The 19,101-nt window shown below is 39.0% G+C and overlaps 1 protein-coding gene and 2 pseudogenes across 1 annotated transcript; 1 reads left to right on the top strand and 2 right to left on the bottom strand.

The window, feature by feature from the left end:
- The first annotated feature begins 7,760 nt into the window (after positions 1–7,760).
- Positions 7,761–9,727, top strand: LOC143596269 (actin-depolymerizing factor-like). Its single transcript, XM_077075088.1, has 3 exons — positions 7,761–7,871; positions 9,021–9,286; positions 9,383–9,727. The coding sequence occupies exons 1-3, from the start codon at positions 7,848–7,850 to the stop codon at positions 9,531–9,533; spliced, it is 441 nt and encodes a 146-aa protein (XP_076931203.1). The 5' UTR covers positions 7,761–7,847; the 3' UTR covers positions 9,534–9,727.
- Positions 9,728–10,879: 1,152 nt separating this feature from the next.
- On the bottom strand, positions 10,880–12,617 carry LOC143596268 (putative inorganic phosphate transporter 1-7 pseudogene; annotated as a pseudogene).
- A 1,134-nt stretch (positions 12,618–13,751) lies between these two features.
- LOC143596263 (putative inorganic phosphate transporter 1-7) lies at positions 13,752–16,434 on the bottom strand (annotated as a pseudogene).
- Between the last annotated feature and the right edge of the window lie 2,667 nt (positions 16,435–19,101).

Raw genomic sequence — 19,101 nt, 5'->3', positions numbered from 1 at the left:
TCCAAACAAGCAAAGCCTACATCGACATAGGGGCGGCCACAGAGATCATGTATGAAAGATTCTTCAACCGGCTGAGCAAGGAAGAGCGTTCAAGGCTTCAACCCTCAGAGTCATCTATAAAAGGTATTGCCGACGTACCCTTAAAGCCTTTAGGCCAGCTAACCCTTGATGTCTGTTTTAGTGAAGGCAGGATGAAGAAAACCAAACCACTTACTTTTATAGTTATCAACACACCTTCCAGCTATGATATAATCATAGGGAGGCCTGGGCAATGTGCATTCAACATGGCTGTCTCGGTTGGTCAAGGTGCTGTAAGCTTGCCGAGAAGTCCCTGCCCTTTTTCAAAACACTAAAGGGTTGCACCGACAAGAAAGATTTCAGGTGGACGGAAGAAGCAGAAGAAGCCTTCAACCAAATGAAGCAAACTTGGCTTCACTTCCAGCTATTGCAGCCCCTGAAACGGGAGAATTGATCTCTGTCTATTTCTCTGTTGCTGAAGAAGCATTAAGAGCGGTTCTAACCATCGAACGAGACAAAGTTTAGGTACCCGTTTATTTATTTAGTAAACACTAAAACTGGCAGATGTCAAATATCCTCATCTGGAAAAACTTGCTCTGGGCCTTAATTCAAATGGCCAGAAGGCTTCGAAGGTACTTTCAAGCACACCCTATACAAGTGGTCACTGACCAACCCATCAAAAGTGTGCTTGAAAAACCGAAAAATTCAGGCCGATTGGCCAAATGGGTTGTGGAGCTAGGTGAACATAACATCACCTATGTCCCAAGGAAAGCTATCAAAGCCCAAGTCTTGGCGGACTTCATTGTAGAAATCCCAAAACAAGTCATTCCTTAAATACACACAACTGCCACTGAACCTTCTGACCCTGAAGCCTGGAAGCTTTTTACCGATGGAGCTTCCAGCATTGAAGGATCAGGAGCTGGGCTCGTTTTAATCAACCCTGAAGGGTTAGAATTTACATATGCTCTTCGACCTTAATTTCAGACCACCAACAATGAAGCTGAGTACGAGGCATTGATTGCTGGTCTGAAGATTGCCAAAGAAATAAAGATCTAAAAGCTACAAGTCTTCACAGACTCGTTGCTTGTTTCAAGTCAAGTCAATGACAACTATGTAGCCAAAGAGCCCAACATGAAGAAATACCGTGAAAAGGCAAAAGGGTTGATGACCACGTTTCAAGAATGAACCATCAAACAAGTCCCAAGATCACAAAACAAAAGAGCCGATGCCCTGAGCAAACTAGCATCTCTCACTTTTGCACACCTCACCAAGAAAGTACTGGTGGAGGTGCTGAAGACTCCTTCAATACAAGAACTGGAGGTTCAAGATGTAATCACTGAAGAAGGTCCCAATTGGATGACTCCCATAGAAAGGTTCCTCAAGAATGGTGAGTTACCTTTGGACCAGACTGAGGCTGAAAGGGTTCGAATCAAATCCAGGCAGTATGTGTTACAAGGAGAAACACTTTATAAAAAGGCTTACCTTGCACCACTACTGAGATGTGTAGGACCCGAACAAAGCCAATATCTGATCAAAGAGGTTCACGAGGGTATATGTGGAGCTCATTTTGGGCCAAGAACGGTGGTTGCAAAACTGATGAACCTTGGATACTTCTGGCCTACCATGCACCGAGATGCAACGGAACAACTCAAGAAGTGTGAAGCCTGTCAAATTCATGCACCGGTTCCCAAAAGCCCTAAACACGATCTAGTCCCCATCTCCTCGGCTTGGCCATTTCACAAATGGGGAATGGATATTGTTGGTCCATTCCCACCGGCCAAAGGTGGGGTAAAATTCTTGCTAGTAGCCGTCAACTACTTTACCAAGTGGCCTAAAGTCAAACCACTTGAAAAAATAACAGGCAAACAAGTCATTGAATTCGTGTGGGAAACCATCATTTGCCGTTATGGGCTGCCAGGGGTATTGGTCACGGATAATGGGAAACAATTCGCTGAGAAGCCTTTCAGCACATGGTGCAAAGAATTCAGAATCACTCAAATATTCAGCTCAGTCGCATACCCACAATCCAACGGCCAAGTTGAAAGAACAAACAGAACCATCGTTGAAGGAATCAAAAAAGGTTGGGAAGGCATGACAACAACTGGCTTGAAGAACTCCCAAACGTTCTATGGGCAATAAGAACAACCGAAAAAACAAGCCACAAACGAACACCTTACAGCCTAGTGTTCGGATCGGAAGCTGTAATCCCGGTCGAAGTCGGAGTTGTGACTCAAAGAAGACTCAACATGGATCTCGAAGCAAACAACAATGAGACCATGTTGAATTTGCAACTCCTCGAAGAAATTCGTGATCAAGCCGCAATACAGAAGGCTAAGTACAAGCAAAAAAAATGGAAGCTTATTACAATGCAAGAGTAAAGCAAGAACGCTTCAAGCCTGGAGACCTTGTACTCCGAAACAACGAGGCCAGCAAGAAAGAAAACCAAGGAAAGCTCGGCCCAAAGTGGGAAGGACCATACACAATCCTCGAAACTCACAAGGGCAGATCTTACAAGATGGCAGACACAGAAGGAAAAAACCTTCCAAGACACTGGAACGGCAAAACCCTTAGAAGATTCCATGCCTAGTCAAATGTAAAAATGTATTTCAAGAGATGCATATTTCCCCTTTTTGTGAAACAACAACCTCTTGAATGAATGATAAACTTTTGTCATAACTTGCCTTTACTATCCTATAATCAGGTTGAGAACCTAGCAAGAAACTCCATGGCAAGGGCCGTGTAAGGGGATGAGCTCCCAGGCCACATCGCTCAATAGGTTCAAGGGTTAAATGGACCTATATAAGGGGTGAGTACCTATATCAATTCGACTCCATGAGACTTAGAAAATTTTTTCAACCAAAACTTGTCTCATAGACAGGTCAGAACAGCCTACACCAATTCGTTCCTTAAACTTCAAAACAGTTTACGAAAACAAAAAAAAACATACACTAAGTAGTGATATAAAGGATAACCAACATGTGCTTTTTACCTAACGAAGCCTTGAAGCTAAAAGTGACTACAGCACTAAAACTTCTTAAGGAAAAGTTAGCTAAAATCACATCAAACTAACAAGACAAGCAATCAACACACAAATACATAGAACATCATAGGTTCATAAACAAGCCATTCTAAGGCCATAAACTAAATAGCATCCATACATAATAAGCCGATTAAGGGTAAAACAAGGAAACCACATGGATTCCAAAGAAAATGTTCAAAGGCCGTAAAGGCCAAACACAACCACAAGGCAGGAACTTTAAGAGTTCCATGCCAAACCTACATTGTTTAAGCATTACATAACATTGTTTTAAGGTGCTAAGAAAGCTACGAATAAAAGTGTTCAGACATCAAAAATAGGCTTTGAGGTACTAGCCTTACCACCTTTAGCCTTCTTGGACTTCTTGACTTGTGGGACAACATCAGCAACAGCCGAGCCTTCGAGGCTTGCCACATGAGACCCGTCGCTTCCCCCAGATAAGGTCTCTTCACTATCACCAGAACGGGAACGTTTCTTCGACAAAGACTCAATGACCTCTTTGGCAACCTTCTCATCAAGGCCGGCTGGTTTCAAACCCTGCAAAACCAAAAGTGGCTTACCATAGCAAGATGAAACTGCACCCACATAAGGGTAAGTAAGCCTCTCCATCGCGTGAACTGAACTGGTGAAAAGCTTGTAGGCTTCAGGGTTGAACAAAGGAGACTGCTCCATAGGCTGACCGGTTTCGTGATGACGGAAGCCTGCAATGAAACCCAAATGCTTTCCATGACCTAGCAGCTTCGTGTAAACATCACCCATCACTGAGTTAAACTCCTTAGAATGAAGCAAATAGGATACAACCTGCTGAAACCCATGCTCGATCAACCACTTGTTATCTTCAGAAGTCTGAGTAACCGAAGCTTTCAAGCCTTCCTTCTCCATCTCGAAGGCTCTCTTCTGCATCTCAAAAGCTTCACGGTCAGCATTCAACTTGGCCCTATCAGCCTCCATGGCTTTCTTCAACCCTGCCATCTCAATCTCATGACCACGAGACACCTCGTCAATCCGTTTGACATACACCTTCTCCTTCTCAGAAAAACCTTCAACATCTTTCTTCATTGCCGCCATAGAGGCCTTCATCTTCTCCTTCGTCTTCATGAACTCCTCATACTCCTCCATCCCTTTCCTAAAGCGAGTGACACCTTCCGCCAAAAGGGCAGAAACGTTACAGGAGTTCAATATCAACCTGGACAACAAGGAGTCACCTTCCATCTTGGAGATAGTATCACGAACCCCCGGAGGAGCAATGTGGGCTAAAGCATCGGCACAAACTTCAGGATCCTTGAAAGAATCCCCAACCCTGACACTCCATTTTGGCACATAAACGGCATTCCCGTCCAACCCTTGAACGACTGGCATCTTAACCTTCTTGCCAGTCGGCTTCTTCTTCTTAGAAACCACCAACCCCTGTTCCTTCTCAACCTCCATAGTCGGACCCTGGTCTTCAGAGGCTTGAATGTCATCACTAACCTCAACTGGTTCATGAGAGGATGAGGTAGCAACAGACTTTAGCAAACGTCGTGTAGAACGACGAGTGGAAGATTTTGGAACAACGGTCTTGGTGAACCCTTTAACATTGGCAACCCCAGCATACTCAGCATCCTCAAATCGACCCTCTTTCCCTCGAACAACCGAATCCTCTCCAACAACGGCTGCAACATCAGTAAAAGCAAAGTCGGAAGTGTCATCACTCTTTAGGAAGTCCAAAGCAGACATGACTGCAAACACAAAAGAAATCCGTTAATAAATATATCAACAAGATGAAGCAAAAGTGGGAAGAACAAATGCATACCCTTATTATCCCTCATAAGCACGGGATCCCGATTAGGCTTATCCCAGAGTTTGCTAATTCCTAACAAAACAAGAAGATGTTCGGGGAGAGGGCAAAGACGCGAAGGACATGTTCTAATGGATTTCAAAAAGGCTTCGTTTAACTCAGATTCGGCCGGCTCCGGTTCATTTAGAACGGCTTCCGGTTGTCTCCAAACGGGTTAAAACAGAAGGATAGAATCAGAAACAAAGAAAAACCGGTCCTTCCAAGAACCGAGGGTCGTAACCGCCGAGGAAACCAAACATACATCAACCTTGGTATGCTCGAACGTATACCAATCACCATTTTTCGCTAAGCGAAAGAAACGACAAAAGTTTAACAGCGAAGGGTCATAACCTAGGGCTCTACACAAAACTTCAAAGTGCAGAACCCTAGCAAGCCCTAACGGATGGATTTGGCCAAATTATATATGATAATACTCCAAAACATTAAGAACAAAAACCGAAAAAGGGTGTCGGAGGTTAGAACATTCGAAATGACGGCAATATAAAGCGATAAAACCCGCTGGACAACGATCAATGGAAGAGTCGACCGGCGGAGCAATCGGCTTGTATTTTAACCCTATCCCCCATTCAATACAAAACGATTCGACCTCCTCTTGGGTCAATCGGGAAAAACTGATCGAAAGATCCTTTATGGCAACCATAATTTCTAAAGAAAGATGAAGGATCGAGACTAACCTGGTAATAGATCGAAGAAAACTTGAAAGTGTTAATGGTGGAAAGTGTTAAACAAATCTGAAGAAAGTGAATAGTTATTTAGTTAATAACTATTAATGAAAAGCAGTTATTGGAAACCGCAATCTGACAGTTAAAATCACATCAACTGTCACATCAATAATTCAAAAAATAACCAAAACTGAACAAAGCTTCGTAGCCTTCAAGCCTTGAAGCCTTTAAGCAATAAACAAAACGTGTGCAAAAGTCAGAAGCCCTTGAGCATACTCCTCAAAAACCTCTGACTTGGGGGGCTGATGACGGGGGTAGCCCAAGGAAATAATAAAATGGCTGAAACACGTTAACGCTAAAAGGGTTAAAAGGTTAAAAACTTCGTTTCCCGCCCAAACTTATGTAAACAAGTACCCACGTGCAACAGTTCGATGTCAAATCACTGTTCTCCTCTGACCAAAGTACATACTTAGATAAAGTATTATTATTTTAAGCTATGGACCAGCGGTCCAAGCCTTCCCGCCCATAAAGGTCAACTCTCTATGCAAACAAGAGGCTAACTAGTTTAGTTAACTGGACTAAAAGGCTTAGATCTTCTTCATATAAATAGATAACTTAGCCTTAAACATAAACAGAACAGATATGGACAGATAACACCATCTCCCTAATCTCCTATTTTTCCTTGAGAAATATGCTTATAACTTATTTCATTCTTACTTCAATAACTTCATAGCTTCACCAAGAACATCATCCTAAAACCGATTCCAAACATCGCGGTTCTTGATCCTCGGTGAGCTATAACAACGAACAACTAACTAGTGAACCTCCTTCTACGTTTTGCAAACGTAGAGGGACACCACGACCTGCGTTAGGCTAACCTGAACCCTTAAAGCCTCTTAGCCTAACCAGTCCATTCACTATCATTGATTTTATCTTTGTTGTAGCAACAACGGCCAATCTCAAATGCTCAACACTAGTCTATGAATATTTTGAAAAACCTTTTGTAGCTTGTTTGAGTACTGAACGATACGACCTTACGTGACAAACGTATTATTTCTAAAGTAGAGGCGTAAAATTTGTTTAAAAAATAAAAATCACCATGGTCAACCTTTCCAGTTTTCACTCCTCGATGTTATTCTTTATAATTTATTTTCGCTGTAACTCATATCATAAAGTTTTTAACCAAAATCTTTCATAATATTTCGCAAGAAGCGATACGTTATTATTGTCAAAACATTAATTAGTTAGTTAAAAGCTATATATTATTATTATTATTATTATCATTATTAATTTATTATTGTCAACACATTAATTAGGTGAAGTGAATAGATGACATTCATTAGTTGAATCTTTAAACTAAACGGATTCTATCTTACATTACCGTCGTGCCTTCATGCGAGTGTTTACGGGTTTCGGCCTTAAGTGAGAGCTCTTTTAATATTAAAAGTCATAGGGGTGCAAATGAGCCAAGCTACTCGCGAGCTACTCGAGATCGGCTCGTTAAAAAGCTCGATCTAGCCGAGCTTTATCGAGCCCGAGCCCGAGCTCGAGCCTAATAATAAGCTCGTTTAATAAACGAGCCTGAGTCCGAGCTTCACTTATCGAGCTCGAGCCGGCTCGCGAGCCTAAACGAGCATGCCATTTATATAATTTTTTTAAAATATATTTTTAGTAATTATTAATTAATATATATATAATGTTAAGAAAAATAAATAAAAATAACTAAATAATATATATTATTTTATACATAAAATTGTAATAGAAAAAATATATAAAATAGTTATAATTATATAAAAAAATAATTGATAAATAGTAACTGAGCCGAGCTCGAGCTTCAAAATTCATTCGCGAGCCGAGCTTGAGCTTTGAAAATTGAACTCGAAACGAGCCGAGCTTGAGCTCGAGCTCGGTGTAAGTTAAACGAGCCGAACTCGAGTCTGGTCGAGCTCGGGCTCGGCTTGACTCGTTTGCACCCTGTTAAAAGACAAACGTATTCCGATTTGACGAATTTAACCGATAGCTCGGGTCCGAATTGATCCACCGACATCACAGCGTTAGATGTACGCACCGCCCTCGATTCCCAATCATGTTTTCAATCTTTACGTAATTGAATCAAAGTCTTTATCATCTTTTATTATTATTATTATTATTATTATTATTATTATTATTATTATTATTATTATTATTATTATTATTTTGTGGTTTATATAACCCACCCAATATTATTATTATTATACCCACTTCCATTCTTCATTCATTCAATCGAATTGTGAATTTCAATTGAAGATCGATCATGTCGTACAGATTCCGAGCAGGGGTATTATGCTTCTTCTATGGTTTACTTTCTTTATTGGTTATCATTAGGGTTTTAGTCGATATGCAGCAGCAGGGTATTACTAATTATTACTATCAATTGGTTTGTTGCTTAATCTCAAATTGCTTATTGATCTGTTGAATTAAATGTGGTATGCAATTACTTGAATATTAATTCTCAATTTGGTTCATCTTATGAATGTTAGAGAGGATGTATATATATATATATTATTTAAGGTTTATTGTAATTATCTCGTTATGGTTTGATTGATTGATTGATTGATTGATTAGGTTTTCATTAGGACGGGCAAACGGGTCGGGCTAGCCGGGTTCGGGTCTGAACGGGTTTGGGTTGTAACGGGTTGATTCAAAAAGGGTACTTTTTTCGGGTCAGGATGGGTTTGGGTCGAAAAGGGTTGGCTCAGAACGGGTTTAGGTTGGAGCAGGTCTATTTTAAAAAGGGTACTATTTGGTCCGGGTCGAAATGGGTCGGGTCAGAACGGGTTTGGATCGGAACGCGTTGGCTAAAAAGTTGTTATTTTTTCGGAATTACTGTATATTTCAGCTTGACAGCTTCGCTACTGGTTTTTGGCACCGAGAGCGCGCGTTTAGGCGTTGGTTTTATGTGTGCAAATGTCGCTTACGCACGTTTAGACGCCAGTTACGTGTGTGGAGTTGGTAGCGCGTATATGATGTCGTCTCATAAAGGGTTATTATGGTTCAGGTCGGGACGGGCTGGGTCGAAAAGGGTTGGATCAGAACGGGTTTTGGTCGGAACATGTTGGTTAAAAAACTGTTTATTATTTGTAATTACTGGACATTTCAGCTTTGCTTTTGGTTTTCGGGTCAGGCATCGGTTATGCGTGTTAAAATACCGCTTACGCGCGATCAGACGCCAGTTATGTGTGCGGAGTTGGTTACGCATATATGATGTCGGTTATGCGCGCAGAGTTGGTTACACATATTCCGGTGCCTGTTAAGCGTGTTCAGGCGTTGGTTACGTTCACGGCGTATTAGATTTGTAAAGTTTTGGGGAACTTGAATTTTGAACCTCAAATTTTGGTATCATCTGAAATTAATATTATTATATTCTAAAACAGTTTTTTTGTTATAAGTACTTATACATACACACTATTATTAATTTAATTAACAGAAGAATGCGTCATCCGGAATGGGCGTTGCCGATCACTGCAAAGGCACCTTCTTGGAGCTGCAACGAAAGAAAGCACACCGATACGTGATTTTCAAAATCGACGAGAAGAAAAACGAAGTTGTCGTAGAGAAAACTGGAAATCCTGCTGAAAGTTACGATGATTTCACATCTGCTTTGCCCGAAAACGATTGCCGATACGCCATCTTTGACTTTGACTTTGTCACCTCCGAAAACTGCCAAAAGAGCAAGATTTTCTTCATCGCTTGGTATTTTCGCATACCATTAAAAATGTTATAATTTTGTAATGGTTTTATTTTTATATATTTTTTATACTTTTTAATTAAATATTGTGTGTTGTGCAGGTCTCCTGCAACATCTAGGATTCGGGCCAAGATGTTATATGCGACATCGAAAGACCGACTCAGACACGAGCTCGATGGGGTCCACTACGAGATTCAAGCTACCGACCCTACAGAAATGGAGCTTGATGTGCTGAAGGAACGCGTATACTAATCGGTTAGCTTTCTTCTTGAAGTTGCAAACCGGTTTCTGCATCTTTCTAGCGAAAGAACGTTACGTTTCATAAAAATGGCACTCGGATGACAATAAGATCGTTTCACTTGGTTATTGTAAGAAGCGTCCAATTATTTGAACTTACAAATCGTTATGTATTTAGCGACCCGTTATTATACCTTTATAGTTGGCTTCTAATCGTATCTCCGTCTTGTGCTATTATTTTGTTAGGGTCGTTTTCGGCCTATTTACTTAGAAATAAGTCGATTTGGGTTATGTTTTATTTTAGTCGGTCTAACGGGCCAAAAAGCTAAACACTTGCTTTCAAAGAAAGCATGTCAAATGAGTTCAAAAGTTGCCAAAGTTGTACTTTTAATGCATTAATAAATTAAAATCCAAAAACTGGGTTGACATTTTTTTTATGGAATGAGAAAACAGAGTAAGTTTTTTAGTATTTTTACCTTTTTAGTTTTTGATTTACATTTCAACTTATGATTTTTTAATTATTTTTTATGAATTTTTTAATGAGAGGTTTTTGAAATGGGTCAAAATGGGTTGAAATTTCAAAAACCCGCCATTAAAAAATTCAAAAAAAATAATTAAAAAGTTATAACTTGAAATATAAATCAAAAACTAAAAAAAGTAAAAATACTAAAAAGTTTTCTCCGTTTTTCTCGTTCCATAAAAAAAAACTCGAGAAATGTCAACCCGTTTTGACTCGTTTCAATCATTTTCTTTTTTTAGTTTGACCCAGTCTGACCCATTATATACATTTTAATACAACCTATTTAACCCATGGGTCACATTTGCCACCCCTACCTGGCGTGTACATAAATTTACTCATTTGACTTACGACCCGTTTTGGCCTAGGGACGTGCATGGGTTGGTTATGGACTCAAAACCGAACCAAAAACTGGTATTTTGAATGTTTGGTTTTAGTTTTTGCAGTGGATTTGGGTTGTGTTTTGATCCTTTTAAAATTAATGATTAATTATTACACATTTGGAGCTAAAATTTTTGGGATACACCATTTATTAATTTTATATAAATTTCTTAAAATCGGTTGTTCGGTTTTTGGTTCAGGTTTTTCTTTGGTTGATAACAAAACAAAACCGAAATTCAAAAATCAGGTTTTGAAGAAACAAAAAACCAAATCGTCGGTTATATTGGGTTTATGTTATTTCTGTTTAGTTGCATTGCTTACTCCGGTTACAATTCAGTTTTTTCGGTTTCATCTGCACCATATATTGACCTGTTACACTTTACTAGAGCATGTTTTTACTTCAGGAAATTAATGGTTATGTACTTATGTAGTTAAGACTTTACCTTGAAACCTGTATTGTTCTTTACATATAATAGTTAAAAGAAAATACACACTTTATTAAAACTGAAAACAAACATTAAACACAAAACAAATAGGTATGCAAAGAGAGATTAAGCTGTCGAATTAGGTTCAATCACGGTTAACTTTATTTCACTTTCGTTTCTTACCACATCATCATCGTCATTATCATTATCATCGTTCTCACCCGACATCTCCTCAAGCGATTTCCCTTTCGCTTCGGGTACCAAAAGCGTAAACAAAGCACCCAAAAGGTTAACAACCGCCAAAATAGTAAGCGCATTTTTAACACCGATTCCTCTACCATACCCATCCTCTGGGTCAGTTTTGCTTTGGGCAAGATACAAGAACCCGAAAGCACCAACTATCGCCCCGAGCTTCCCGGATGCTGCTGATATCCCGTGACACGTGGACCGCAACCTTGCCGGGAAAATCTCGGCTGGCACGATAAACGTGGTGGCGTTCGGACCGAAATTCGCAAAGAAGAAAGTTAACGAGTATAACACGACAAACCCCATTTTGTTCTTGGAGTCTTTCCAATGATCATACGGGATTGCTAACGCGAACATAAAAATCGTCATCATCGTAAAACCCATCAACTGGATCTTAAATCTTCCGACTCTATCGATTAGCGCAACGGTAAACCAATACCCGGGAACCGTACTACAAAGCGCGATTAACGTTTGAGCTCTCGCGATCCTGAAAACCTCCTCGATCGCGCTCATTTCAAACGCTTTAGGAATCCATCCGATCGCGCTAAACACGTCTTTTTGGAATAGGTTTTGACTATAGAACGCGATATCGAGTAAGAACCAAGTCGTTGTGGTCCCGAGCAAGTGGAGCCCGTGGCGCCTAAGAAACTCTTTTGAAAACAAACCGAACGAGTTCGTGTCCTTTTCGGTAATCGTATCAACCTTTCCTTGCTCGGCTTCAATATCAACTTGCATAACCCGAGCCATATCTTTAGCCGCCTTTTCCGCGTTCTTAGCTACTAAAGCCGTATACCGAGCGGTTTCAGGCATCTTCATTCTCCAATAGTAAGTCAAAGCCGCGGGTATCGCGCCAAACATTAAAATAATCCTCCAAATGTAATCGGCTTGATGCGGGGTCGAACCAAGCCGATTTATATAATAAGGAGGAACATTATACTTCGCTTTAAACGCGACCGACACCATAATTGCAAAAACCCCCCCAACTAAAATCCCGAAACCTTGCATCGCGAAAACCGCCGCGATAAACGCTCCACGCGTCTTTTTATTCGCGTATTCCGACATTATTGTCGCGGAAAGCGGGTAATCGCCCCCAATCCCGAACCCTAACCAAAACCGAAAAAAACAAAGCGTAACCATAACCGCCTTCGGGTCATTACTAAACGAAAGCCCGGAGGCTATAGAACAAATAACCATGACCATAAGTGTCATACCATACACTCTCTTTCTTCCCATTTTGTCCCCTAGCCACCCGAAAAAGAGTTGACCCGAGAGGGTCCCGACAAACGCCACACTATTGACCGCGGCAGCCACGTTAGCAGGTAACGTCCCAGGTTTTTCGTGATCTTTGAAGTAGTATATTCGTCCGAGTAATTTAGTGACTAGAGAGATGCAAAATAGATCGTATGCGTCGGTAAAGAAGCCCATTCCGGCTATTACTATCGCGGTGAAGTGGTACCATTGTGTTTTCGCAAGATCGAGTGCGTGTAGCACTTGTAGTTGATCACCCGCCATAGCCGAAAAAATGTGGTTCGTGCGGTAACGGTTTATGGTGTGTGCTTATATATGTATATAAACAATATGTATATATATGATGTAGATGGACGTTGGAAACAATATGTACTAGCATATACCTTTGACATGGAAATTAACAGTTGTATGATATACAAAACATGGGAAATGGTTGAAAATAATATGTTTTTGAGGTTGTCAAGTGATGACAGTTAAGATTTTTGTCTGGATTTTAAGGTATTGGGATTGTTTTCTACGTCAAGATTCATGAATTTGTTTTATGGTATTTTGGAATATGTTTCTTGGTGGCATTGACATGTAAAATACCATGATTCCAAACATAAAGGAGAGTTTTTTACTCTCAAATAATCGTTTGTCAATTATCAATTGCTTTGTAATAAACTAAAAATACATAAATTTTTCATCGTAAATTAATTTTCAATAATAACAAAATAAACCTTCAAGAAACTATGCATCTCACGTAGGGGTGTACTTTGGGTTTTTCAAGTCAGGGTTTTTCAAGTTTCAAAGTTTTAAACCTTGAACCGAAACCCAACACAAATCTCTCACGAGTTTTTCAGGTTTGAGTAAATCGGGCTCGGGTTTTTTCGGGCTGGATTAATCAAGTTTCAAGTATCATAGAAAAAGAAAACTACAATGCTAAAATTAAAATAATATATTTTTCTTTGCTCGTAACGCAAAAAAACAAATAATAAACTAGCATAACTCAAAAGAAGAGTAAAACTCGCTCGAACCATAATCGTCTTTAATCGGGCATGATTTGGTTGTTCGATTACGGTTGCTATTAGTAATAAACAGAAAACATAAATTAACATAAGCAATTGATCCATAATAGTTGTAATGACAACAGTCGATTAGGGTCAGATTCTGGTAACTTTAGTGGCTAAGACTTAGCCTATTATAACAGTCGATTAGGGTCAGATTCTGGTAACTTTAGTGGCTAAGACTTAGCCTATTATACCTAAAAATATTTTTAATTTCGAAACTAAAAGTTTATTCGGGTTGACCCGAGAACAAACCCGAATTACTTCAATTCGGATTCGGGTTAGTCTTTTCTCGGGTTCAGGTACGAGTATTTTCAGGTTGGATTTCGAGTGAAAGTGACGGCTAACATTAATGGTATTTAATATTTTTAACTCTTTATCATAAGAAAATTCTCATTTCAAACCTAAAACATGGCTTCTACAAAAACGGAACACAAATGTTGCAATATTATCAACTAAAACATAAGTTAACTAAGAAGCTTAAGAGACAATGAATTTGCTTCACTCCGGTGACATTTACGCCTGCGTCTCACCGGTTTCTTCTTCATTCTCACCGGACATTTCCTCGAGCGACTTCCCCTTCGATTCGGGCACAAGAAAAGTACACAATGTACCCAACAAATTAACCACACCGAGCACGATCAACGAGTTCTTAACACCAATCCCCGGCGGGTACCCATGGTCCGTCTTCGCAGGGTTTTTACTTTGAGCCAAGTATAAAAACCCGAAAGCCCCGACTATTGCTCCGAGTTTCCCGGATGCCGCGGATATCCCATGACAAGTTGCTCTTAGCCTCGCGGGGAAAATCTCCGCGGGGACCACAAAAGTTGTCGCATTTGGACCGAAATTTGCAAAGAAGAAAGTTAATGAATAGACTACTACAAACCCTAAGTTGTGTTTTGGTTGTGTCCAATAATCATAAGGGAATGCTAACACAAACATGAATATTGTCATCATGGCGAATCCGATTAGTTGGATTGTGAACCGTCCGATTTTATCGATTAGGAACACGGTGAACCAATACCCGGGCACCGTGCTACAAAGCGCAATGAGTGTTTGTGCTCGCGCAATTTTATAAACTTCTTGTATCGCGGTCATGGTTTTCGCGGGTGGGATCCATCCGATTGCGGTGAATGTCTTTTTGGAACAAGTTTTGGCTATAAAACGCGATGTCGAGTAAGAACCAAGTGCTCGTTGTTCCGAGTAAATGCAAGCCGTGGCGTTTAGAGAATTCTTTGCTTAATAGGCCGTAACTAAACTTATTATCGGTCATGGCTTCATCTAGTTTTTCTTGTTCGGCTTCTATGTCGATTTGGAGGACTTTGGACATGTCCGACGCGGCTTTCTTGGCGTTTTTGGCGACTAAGGCTGTGAACCGAGCGGTTTCTGGCATTTTCATCCGCCAGTAGTAAGTCAGTAGTGCCGGAAGAGCTCCGACCATGAGGACTATTCACCATACATAGTCGGCTTCGGGCACCGTTGACCCCACTGGATCAACCTCATATGGTGGAGCTTTAAAATGGTTGTCGAAAATTGCTGCCATCATAATCGCGAACACTCCGCCTCCCAAGATCCCGAATCCTGGATAGAATATATATCAGGTTATATGCATTATTAATCAACTATATAAGAATAGTAAATAATTAGAAATGAAATATAATCATGTCATATCTTGTTGGAGCTCGAGCACAAGCTTGATTAGGCTCGAGAAAAGTATCTTATCAAATTATATTTTCTGATTATGGTAACGTTTAGGGATGTAAATGAGTTAAGCACAAGCTCGACTAGGCTTGAGCTCGAGCTCGTCTCGGTTTGAACTTTTTTTTTAAAGCTTGAGCTTGAATTTTGAGTAGCAGTATTCAAGCACAGCTTGTTTTAGCTATTAATTAATATATAGTTTTATATTTACCAAGCTCAATCTTGGATTTTTTAATTATATTTTTAGTTGTAACTTTTTATATGCTAATATATATTATTTAGTTATTTTTACAAAGTTTCATATGTAATAAGAGAATTATATAAATATATATTGAACAAAAGTTACGTAAATTATAGGCTCGTTAAGCTCACGAGCAGGCTCGAGCTTGACTCATTTATTAAATATTTATTTTTTAAGCTTGAGTTTCTTTAAACTCGACTAGGTTAGCTGATCTTAAATAGCTCACGAGCTGCTTGGTTGGTGGAAACGGTAAGTAATATATTCTATGTAATACCTTGCATGGCAAAAACAGCCGCTATAAATGCGCCACGTGTTCTCTTATTCGAATATTCGGACATGATGGTGGCGGAGAGCGGGTAATCACCACCACTACCGAACCCTAACCAAAACCGAAAAAAGCAAAGAGTAGTCATCACCCCCTTGGGTTGGCTACCGAACGACAAACCCGAAGCAATCGAACAAAGACACATCAACATAAGGGTAATCCCATACACTTTCTTCCGCCCTAATTTATCACCAAGCCATCCGAAAAACAACTGCCCGGCTAGCGTCCCAACGAGCGCAACCCCATTTACCGCGGCAGAAACTTGCGGAGGCAAACTTCCTGGCTTCGGAGACCCTTCCGAGTAATAATAAATCCGCCCTAGTAATTTCGTGACAAGCGATATACAAAACAAATCATACGCGTCCGTAAAAAACCCCATTCCTGCGATCACAATCGCCGTGAAGTGGTACCATTGTGTTTTCGCTCTGTCTAGGGCGTTTAACACTTGTAAATTCCCCGACGACGCTTCCATCGGCATCAAGATCTTTCCTATGTAACAAATCAATATGAAATTAGATCATGCATGCATGTTATAATAATAATATGAATAAAATGAATAAAAGTTGTGTTTACTAACCTTTGTTTGTTCTTGATGATGTGATGAAATGATGTTAAAGGGAATGTGTATATATAGTTATGAAAAGAGTATTGAAACTAAAATTAAGCGGCATATTCTCATTATTTTCGCTACCCCAACAACTTAGTCAAATTTTATTAATATATATATATATATACAAAAATGGGTACTTTGGTATGTGAATTAATGAGGACATGATACGTACTCGTAAATGATTGCATGGAATGAGATATGAATATAAACTACCTTCATTTGGCAATGTGATTAGGTGCTTAGTTATAGAAAAATACAAACGTACAAAAGTAGTCACATGTGCTAAAACTATAAAAGTAGATAGTGCATGACAATATTAAGTTTCAAGCATCTTTATTAGTAAGAAACGGTTTGAAACTGTTAGAATCCAGGAATCGGCATCAAACCGATGTATTAAAATCGCCAAAGTGTGTTACCTTATGGTTCCCGGTTTGGGGTAAAACCAAAGGCTTGAGACGTGAAAACGAAAAATCTAACTATTCAAATTCAGAATTTTAATCCCTATTTTTAATCGGCTTTCATATTCACGAGTAAAAATGAAGAGAAACGGTTTGTAATTTGTTAACAGAGACTTGAGAGAGAAACCGTAATGATAAAAAATAAATAAGTATTATTTAATTAAACATAAGAGAGAAACGTACGTTTGGATACCTTAAGTAGACGGATACACAACCCGATTTGGATACCCTAAGTAGACGAATATGCTTCTCTAACTAATGAACAAGTACCCAAAAGTGGTACCCGAATCCCTTTAGGTTTATTTAACTTACATATGCATGTCGAATGAATAATTATGTCCAGATATAAATAAGTTAACATCATACTATAATATAACTCAGCGTTCTTATCGAAAGATCGTGTCACGAATCCATTCGTTTGTCCAGATTAGTTTTCACGTCGAAAATCAATTACCAAATACTTTCAAGATTTCTTCGTGTATCCTAAGACTCGAAATAATGATACGATACTATTATATTAATAAGTTTATTATTATTATTATTATTATCTAAGTTTATATTTAATTTAGTTTCCTATTATAGTCAAATTATGTTTTCCTATTGTTTATCTTTTAAAATACAGAAAAAATTACAAATTTTGTCCTTTTGAATTAGCAAAATTATGGAATGGGTTCTCTCTGAAAATGAGTTTCACTCTTTATCCTTTATATGCATTTTTGTCTCGCTTTTAGTCCTTTACGCTAACGGCCATCCACCTTCTCCGTTAAATCTTCATATGTGCCATGCACATGAGGGCATTTTGGTCATCCTCACGTGTTTATTATTAAAAATAAATAAATATTATAACTAATATATATTATTAATTTTGTTTACAAAAATCTAATATAAAACACAGCAGAGGCTTCTATAACTCATACCAGATGGAGCCACCACCGCCACGAGGCGACAACAAGGATACCACAACATTCTGCATCATCTGCCTAGAAATAGGTTAATTTGCAAGTCATCCTCCTCTTTTATCTCGTTCAGATGTGTTTATCAGGAAAGTAATCGAGATGGGCGACGATGGTTTGGTGATTTTCCAGCAATGATTTAGACAAATCGGCGCTCCTGGAGTTCAAAACATTCGGTTTTGGCTCGTCCGGAGTGTTATCAAGCTGGAACAAAAGCACTTCAGATACCTATTTGTGGGTCGGAGTTTTCATGTGGGTCGTGGGTCTCAATAGTACAAGTGGAGGTAATTTGGGTTCTTTTACTTGTACTATATTAGATCAATTCTAGTTGTATAAATTCGGAATTAAGAGAAACTGTGTGAACAATAATGTTAAATCCCTGATGAAATTTGGGGGTTGAAGTAATTGATCTTGAAGGGAGACTATGATCACTAGGAATTTGAACACTAAATTCATGGGTTTGAATACCCTTAAGGTTCTTATTATATGGTTTAATAAGGTATGGGAGAAGATGAGATTTTGGTGGTTTAGTTTATTGGCTGCTAGGGTTTGAGGAAAAAGAGGGAGAGTAGAAAGTACAGCGAGATCTAGTGTGTGTGGGTAGAGATTTAAAAATTTTATTTTTGTTTAATATTTTTGTAAATATATAGATAAATTGACCAAAATGCCCTCTTGTGCATGACACACGGGGAGATTTAACGGAGAAGATGGATGACCGTTAGTGTAAAGGACTAAAAGCGAGACGAAAATGCATATAAATGATAAAGAGTGAAATTCATTTTCAGAAAGGACTCATTCCATAATTTTGCTAATTCAAAAGAACAAAATTTGTAATTTTTTCTATTTTTATGTTTTTATTTTCCCATATGTTGTAATCTCGTTTAAGAAAAAGAATAAGAAAGAATTATTATTTTGGGTCTGTTTTCTCTTCTCCTCTTGTGCTCTTGGGAGATTCACGGTTGTGGGAGCATCCACGATTATCTCTTTTTACTGGATCTAATCCCGTCATATGGATCTCTCAAGCCGAATGATATTTTCTCTTTTATGCTATCTATGACAATGAGTGGTTTCCCTATGCCATTGAATTACTCGATGATGAACCATTATAGTGGTTCAATGGTTGGCTTCGGAGTTTAGGCTTCCTAACATGGGATGATTTCACTACAGCAATGCTTACTCAATTCCACGCTAGGTCTGTCGATGCAATTGCCAAGTCTAATCATGAAACCGTTGTTAATGAGGAAGTTGTTGGGTTTTATACAAGTTTATCAAAGTCAAGTTAACCATATTTAACTAGAAAACGCAACGGAAGCTTAGATTATAAATCTTGTTATGAACATACCATTATGTTAAAACTAAAACCCAATTAACAAGGATCAAAATTACAAGAACATAATGCTCACAAAAGGTAAGTGTACCTTCTTCTACCTTTAGA

This window comes from Bidens hawaiensis, unplaced genomic scaffold (assembly GCF_021521415.1).
Source record: "Bidens hawaiensis isolate Kalapana, Puna unplaced genomic scaffold, B.hawaiensis_p1.1 tig00046194_1, whole genome shotgun sequence".
In the NCBI taxonomy this organism is placed as follows: domain Eukaryota; kingdom Viridiplantae; phylum Streptophyta; class Magnoliopsida; order Asterales; family Asteraceae; genus Bidens; species Bidens hawaiensis.
The sequence above is the reverse complement of the archived record's forward strand: the minus strand, read 5'-3'. Positions and strand labels throughout refer to the sequence as shown.

Coding starts and splice junctions, on each gene's coding strand:
- LOC143596269 (XM_077075088.1), top strand. CDS start 7,848: ATGTCGTACAGATTCCGAGCAGGG. Junction 7,872..9,020: donor CGTACAGATTCCGAGCAGGG/GTATTATGCTTC, acceptor TTTAATTAACAG/AAGAATGCGTCATCCGGAAT. Junction 9,287..9,382: donor AAGATTTTCTTCATCGCTTG/GTATTTTCGCAT, acceptor TGTGTTGTGCAG/GTCTCCTGCAACATCTAGGA.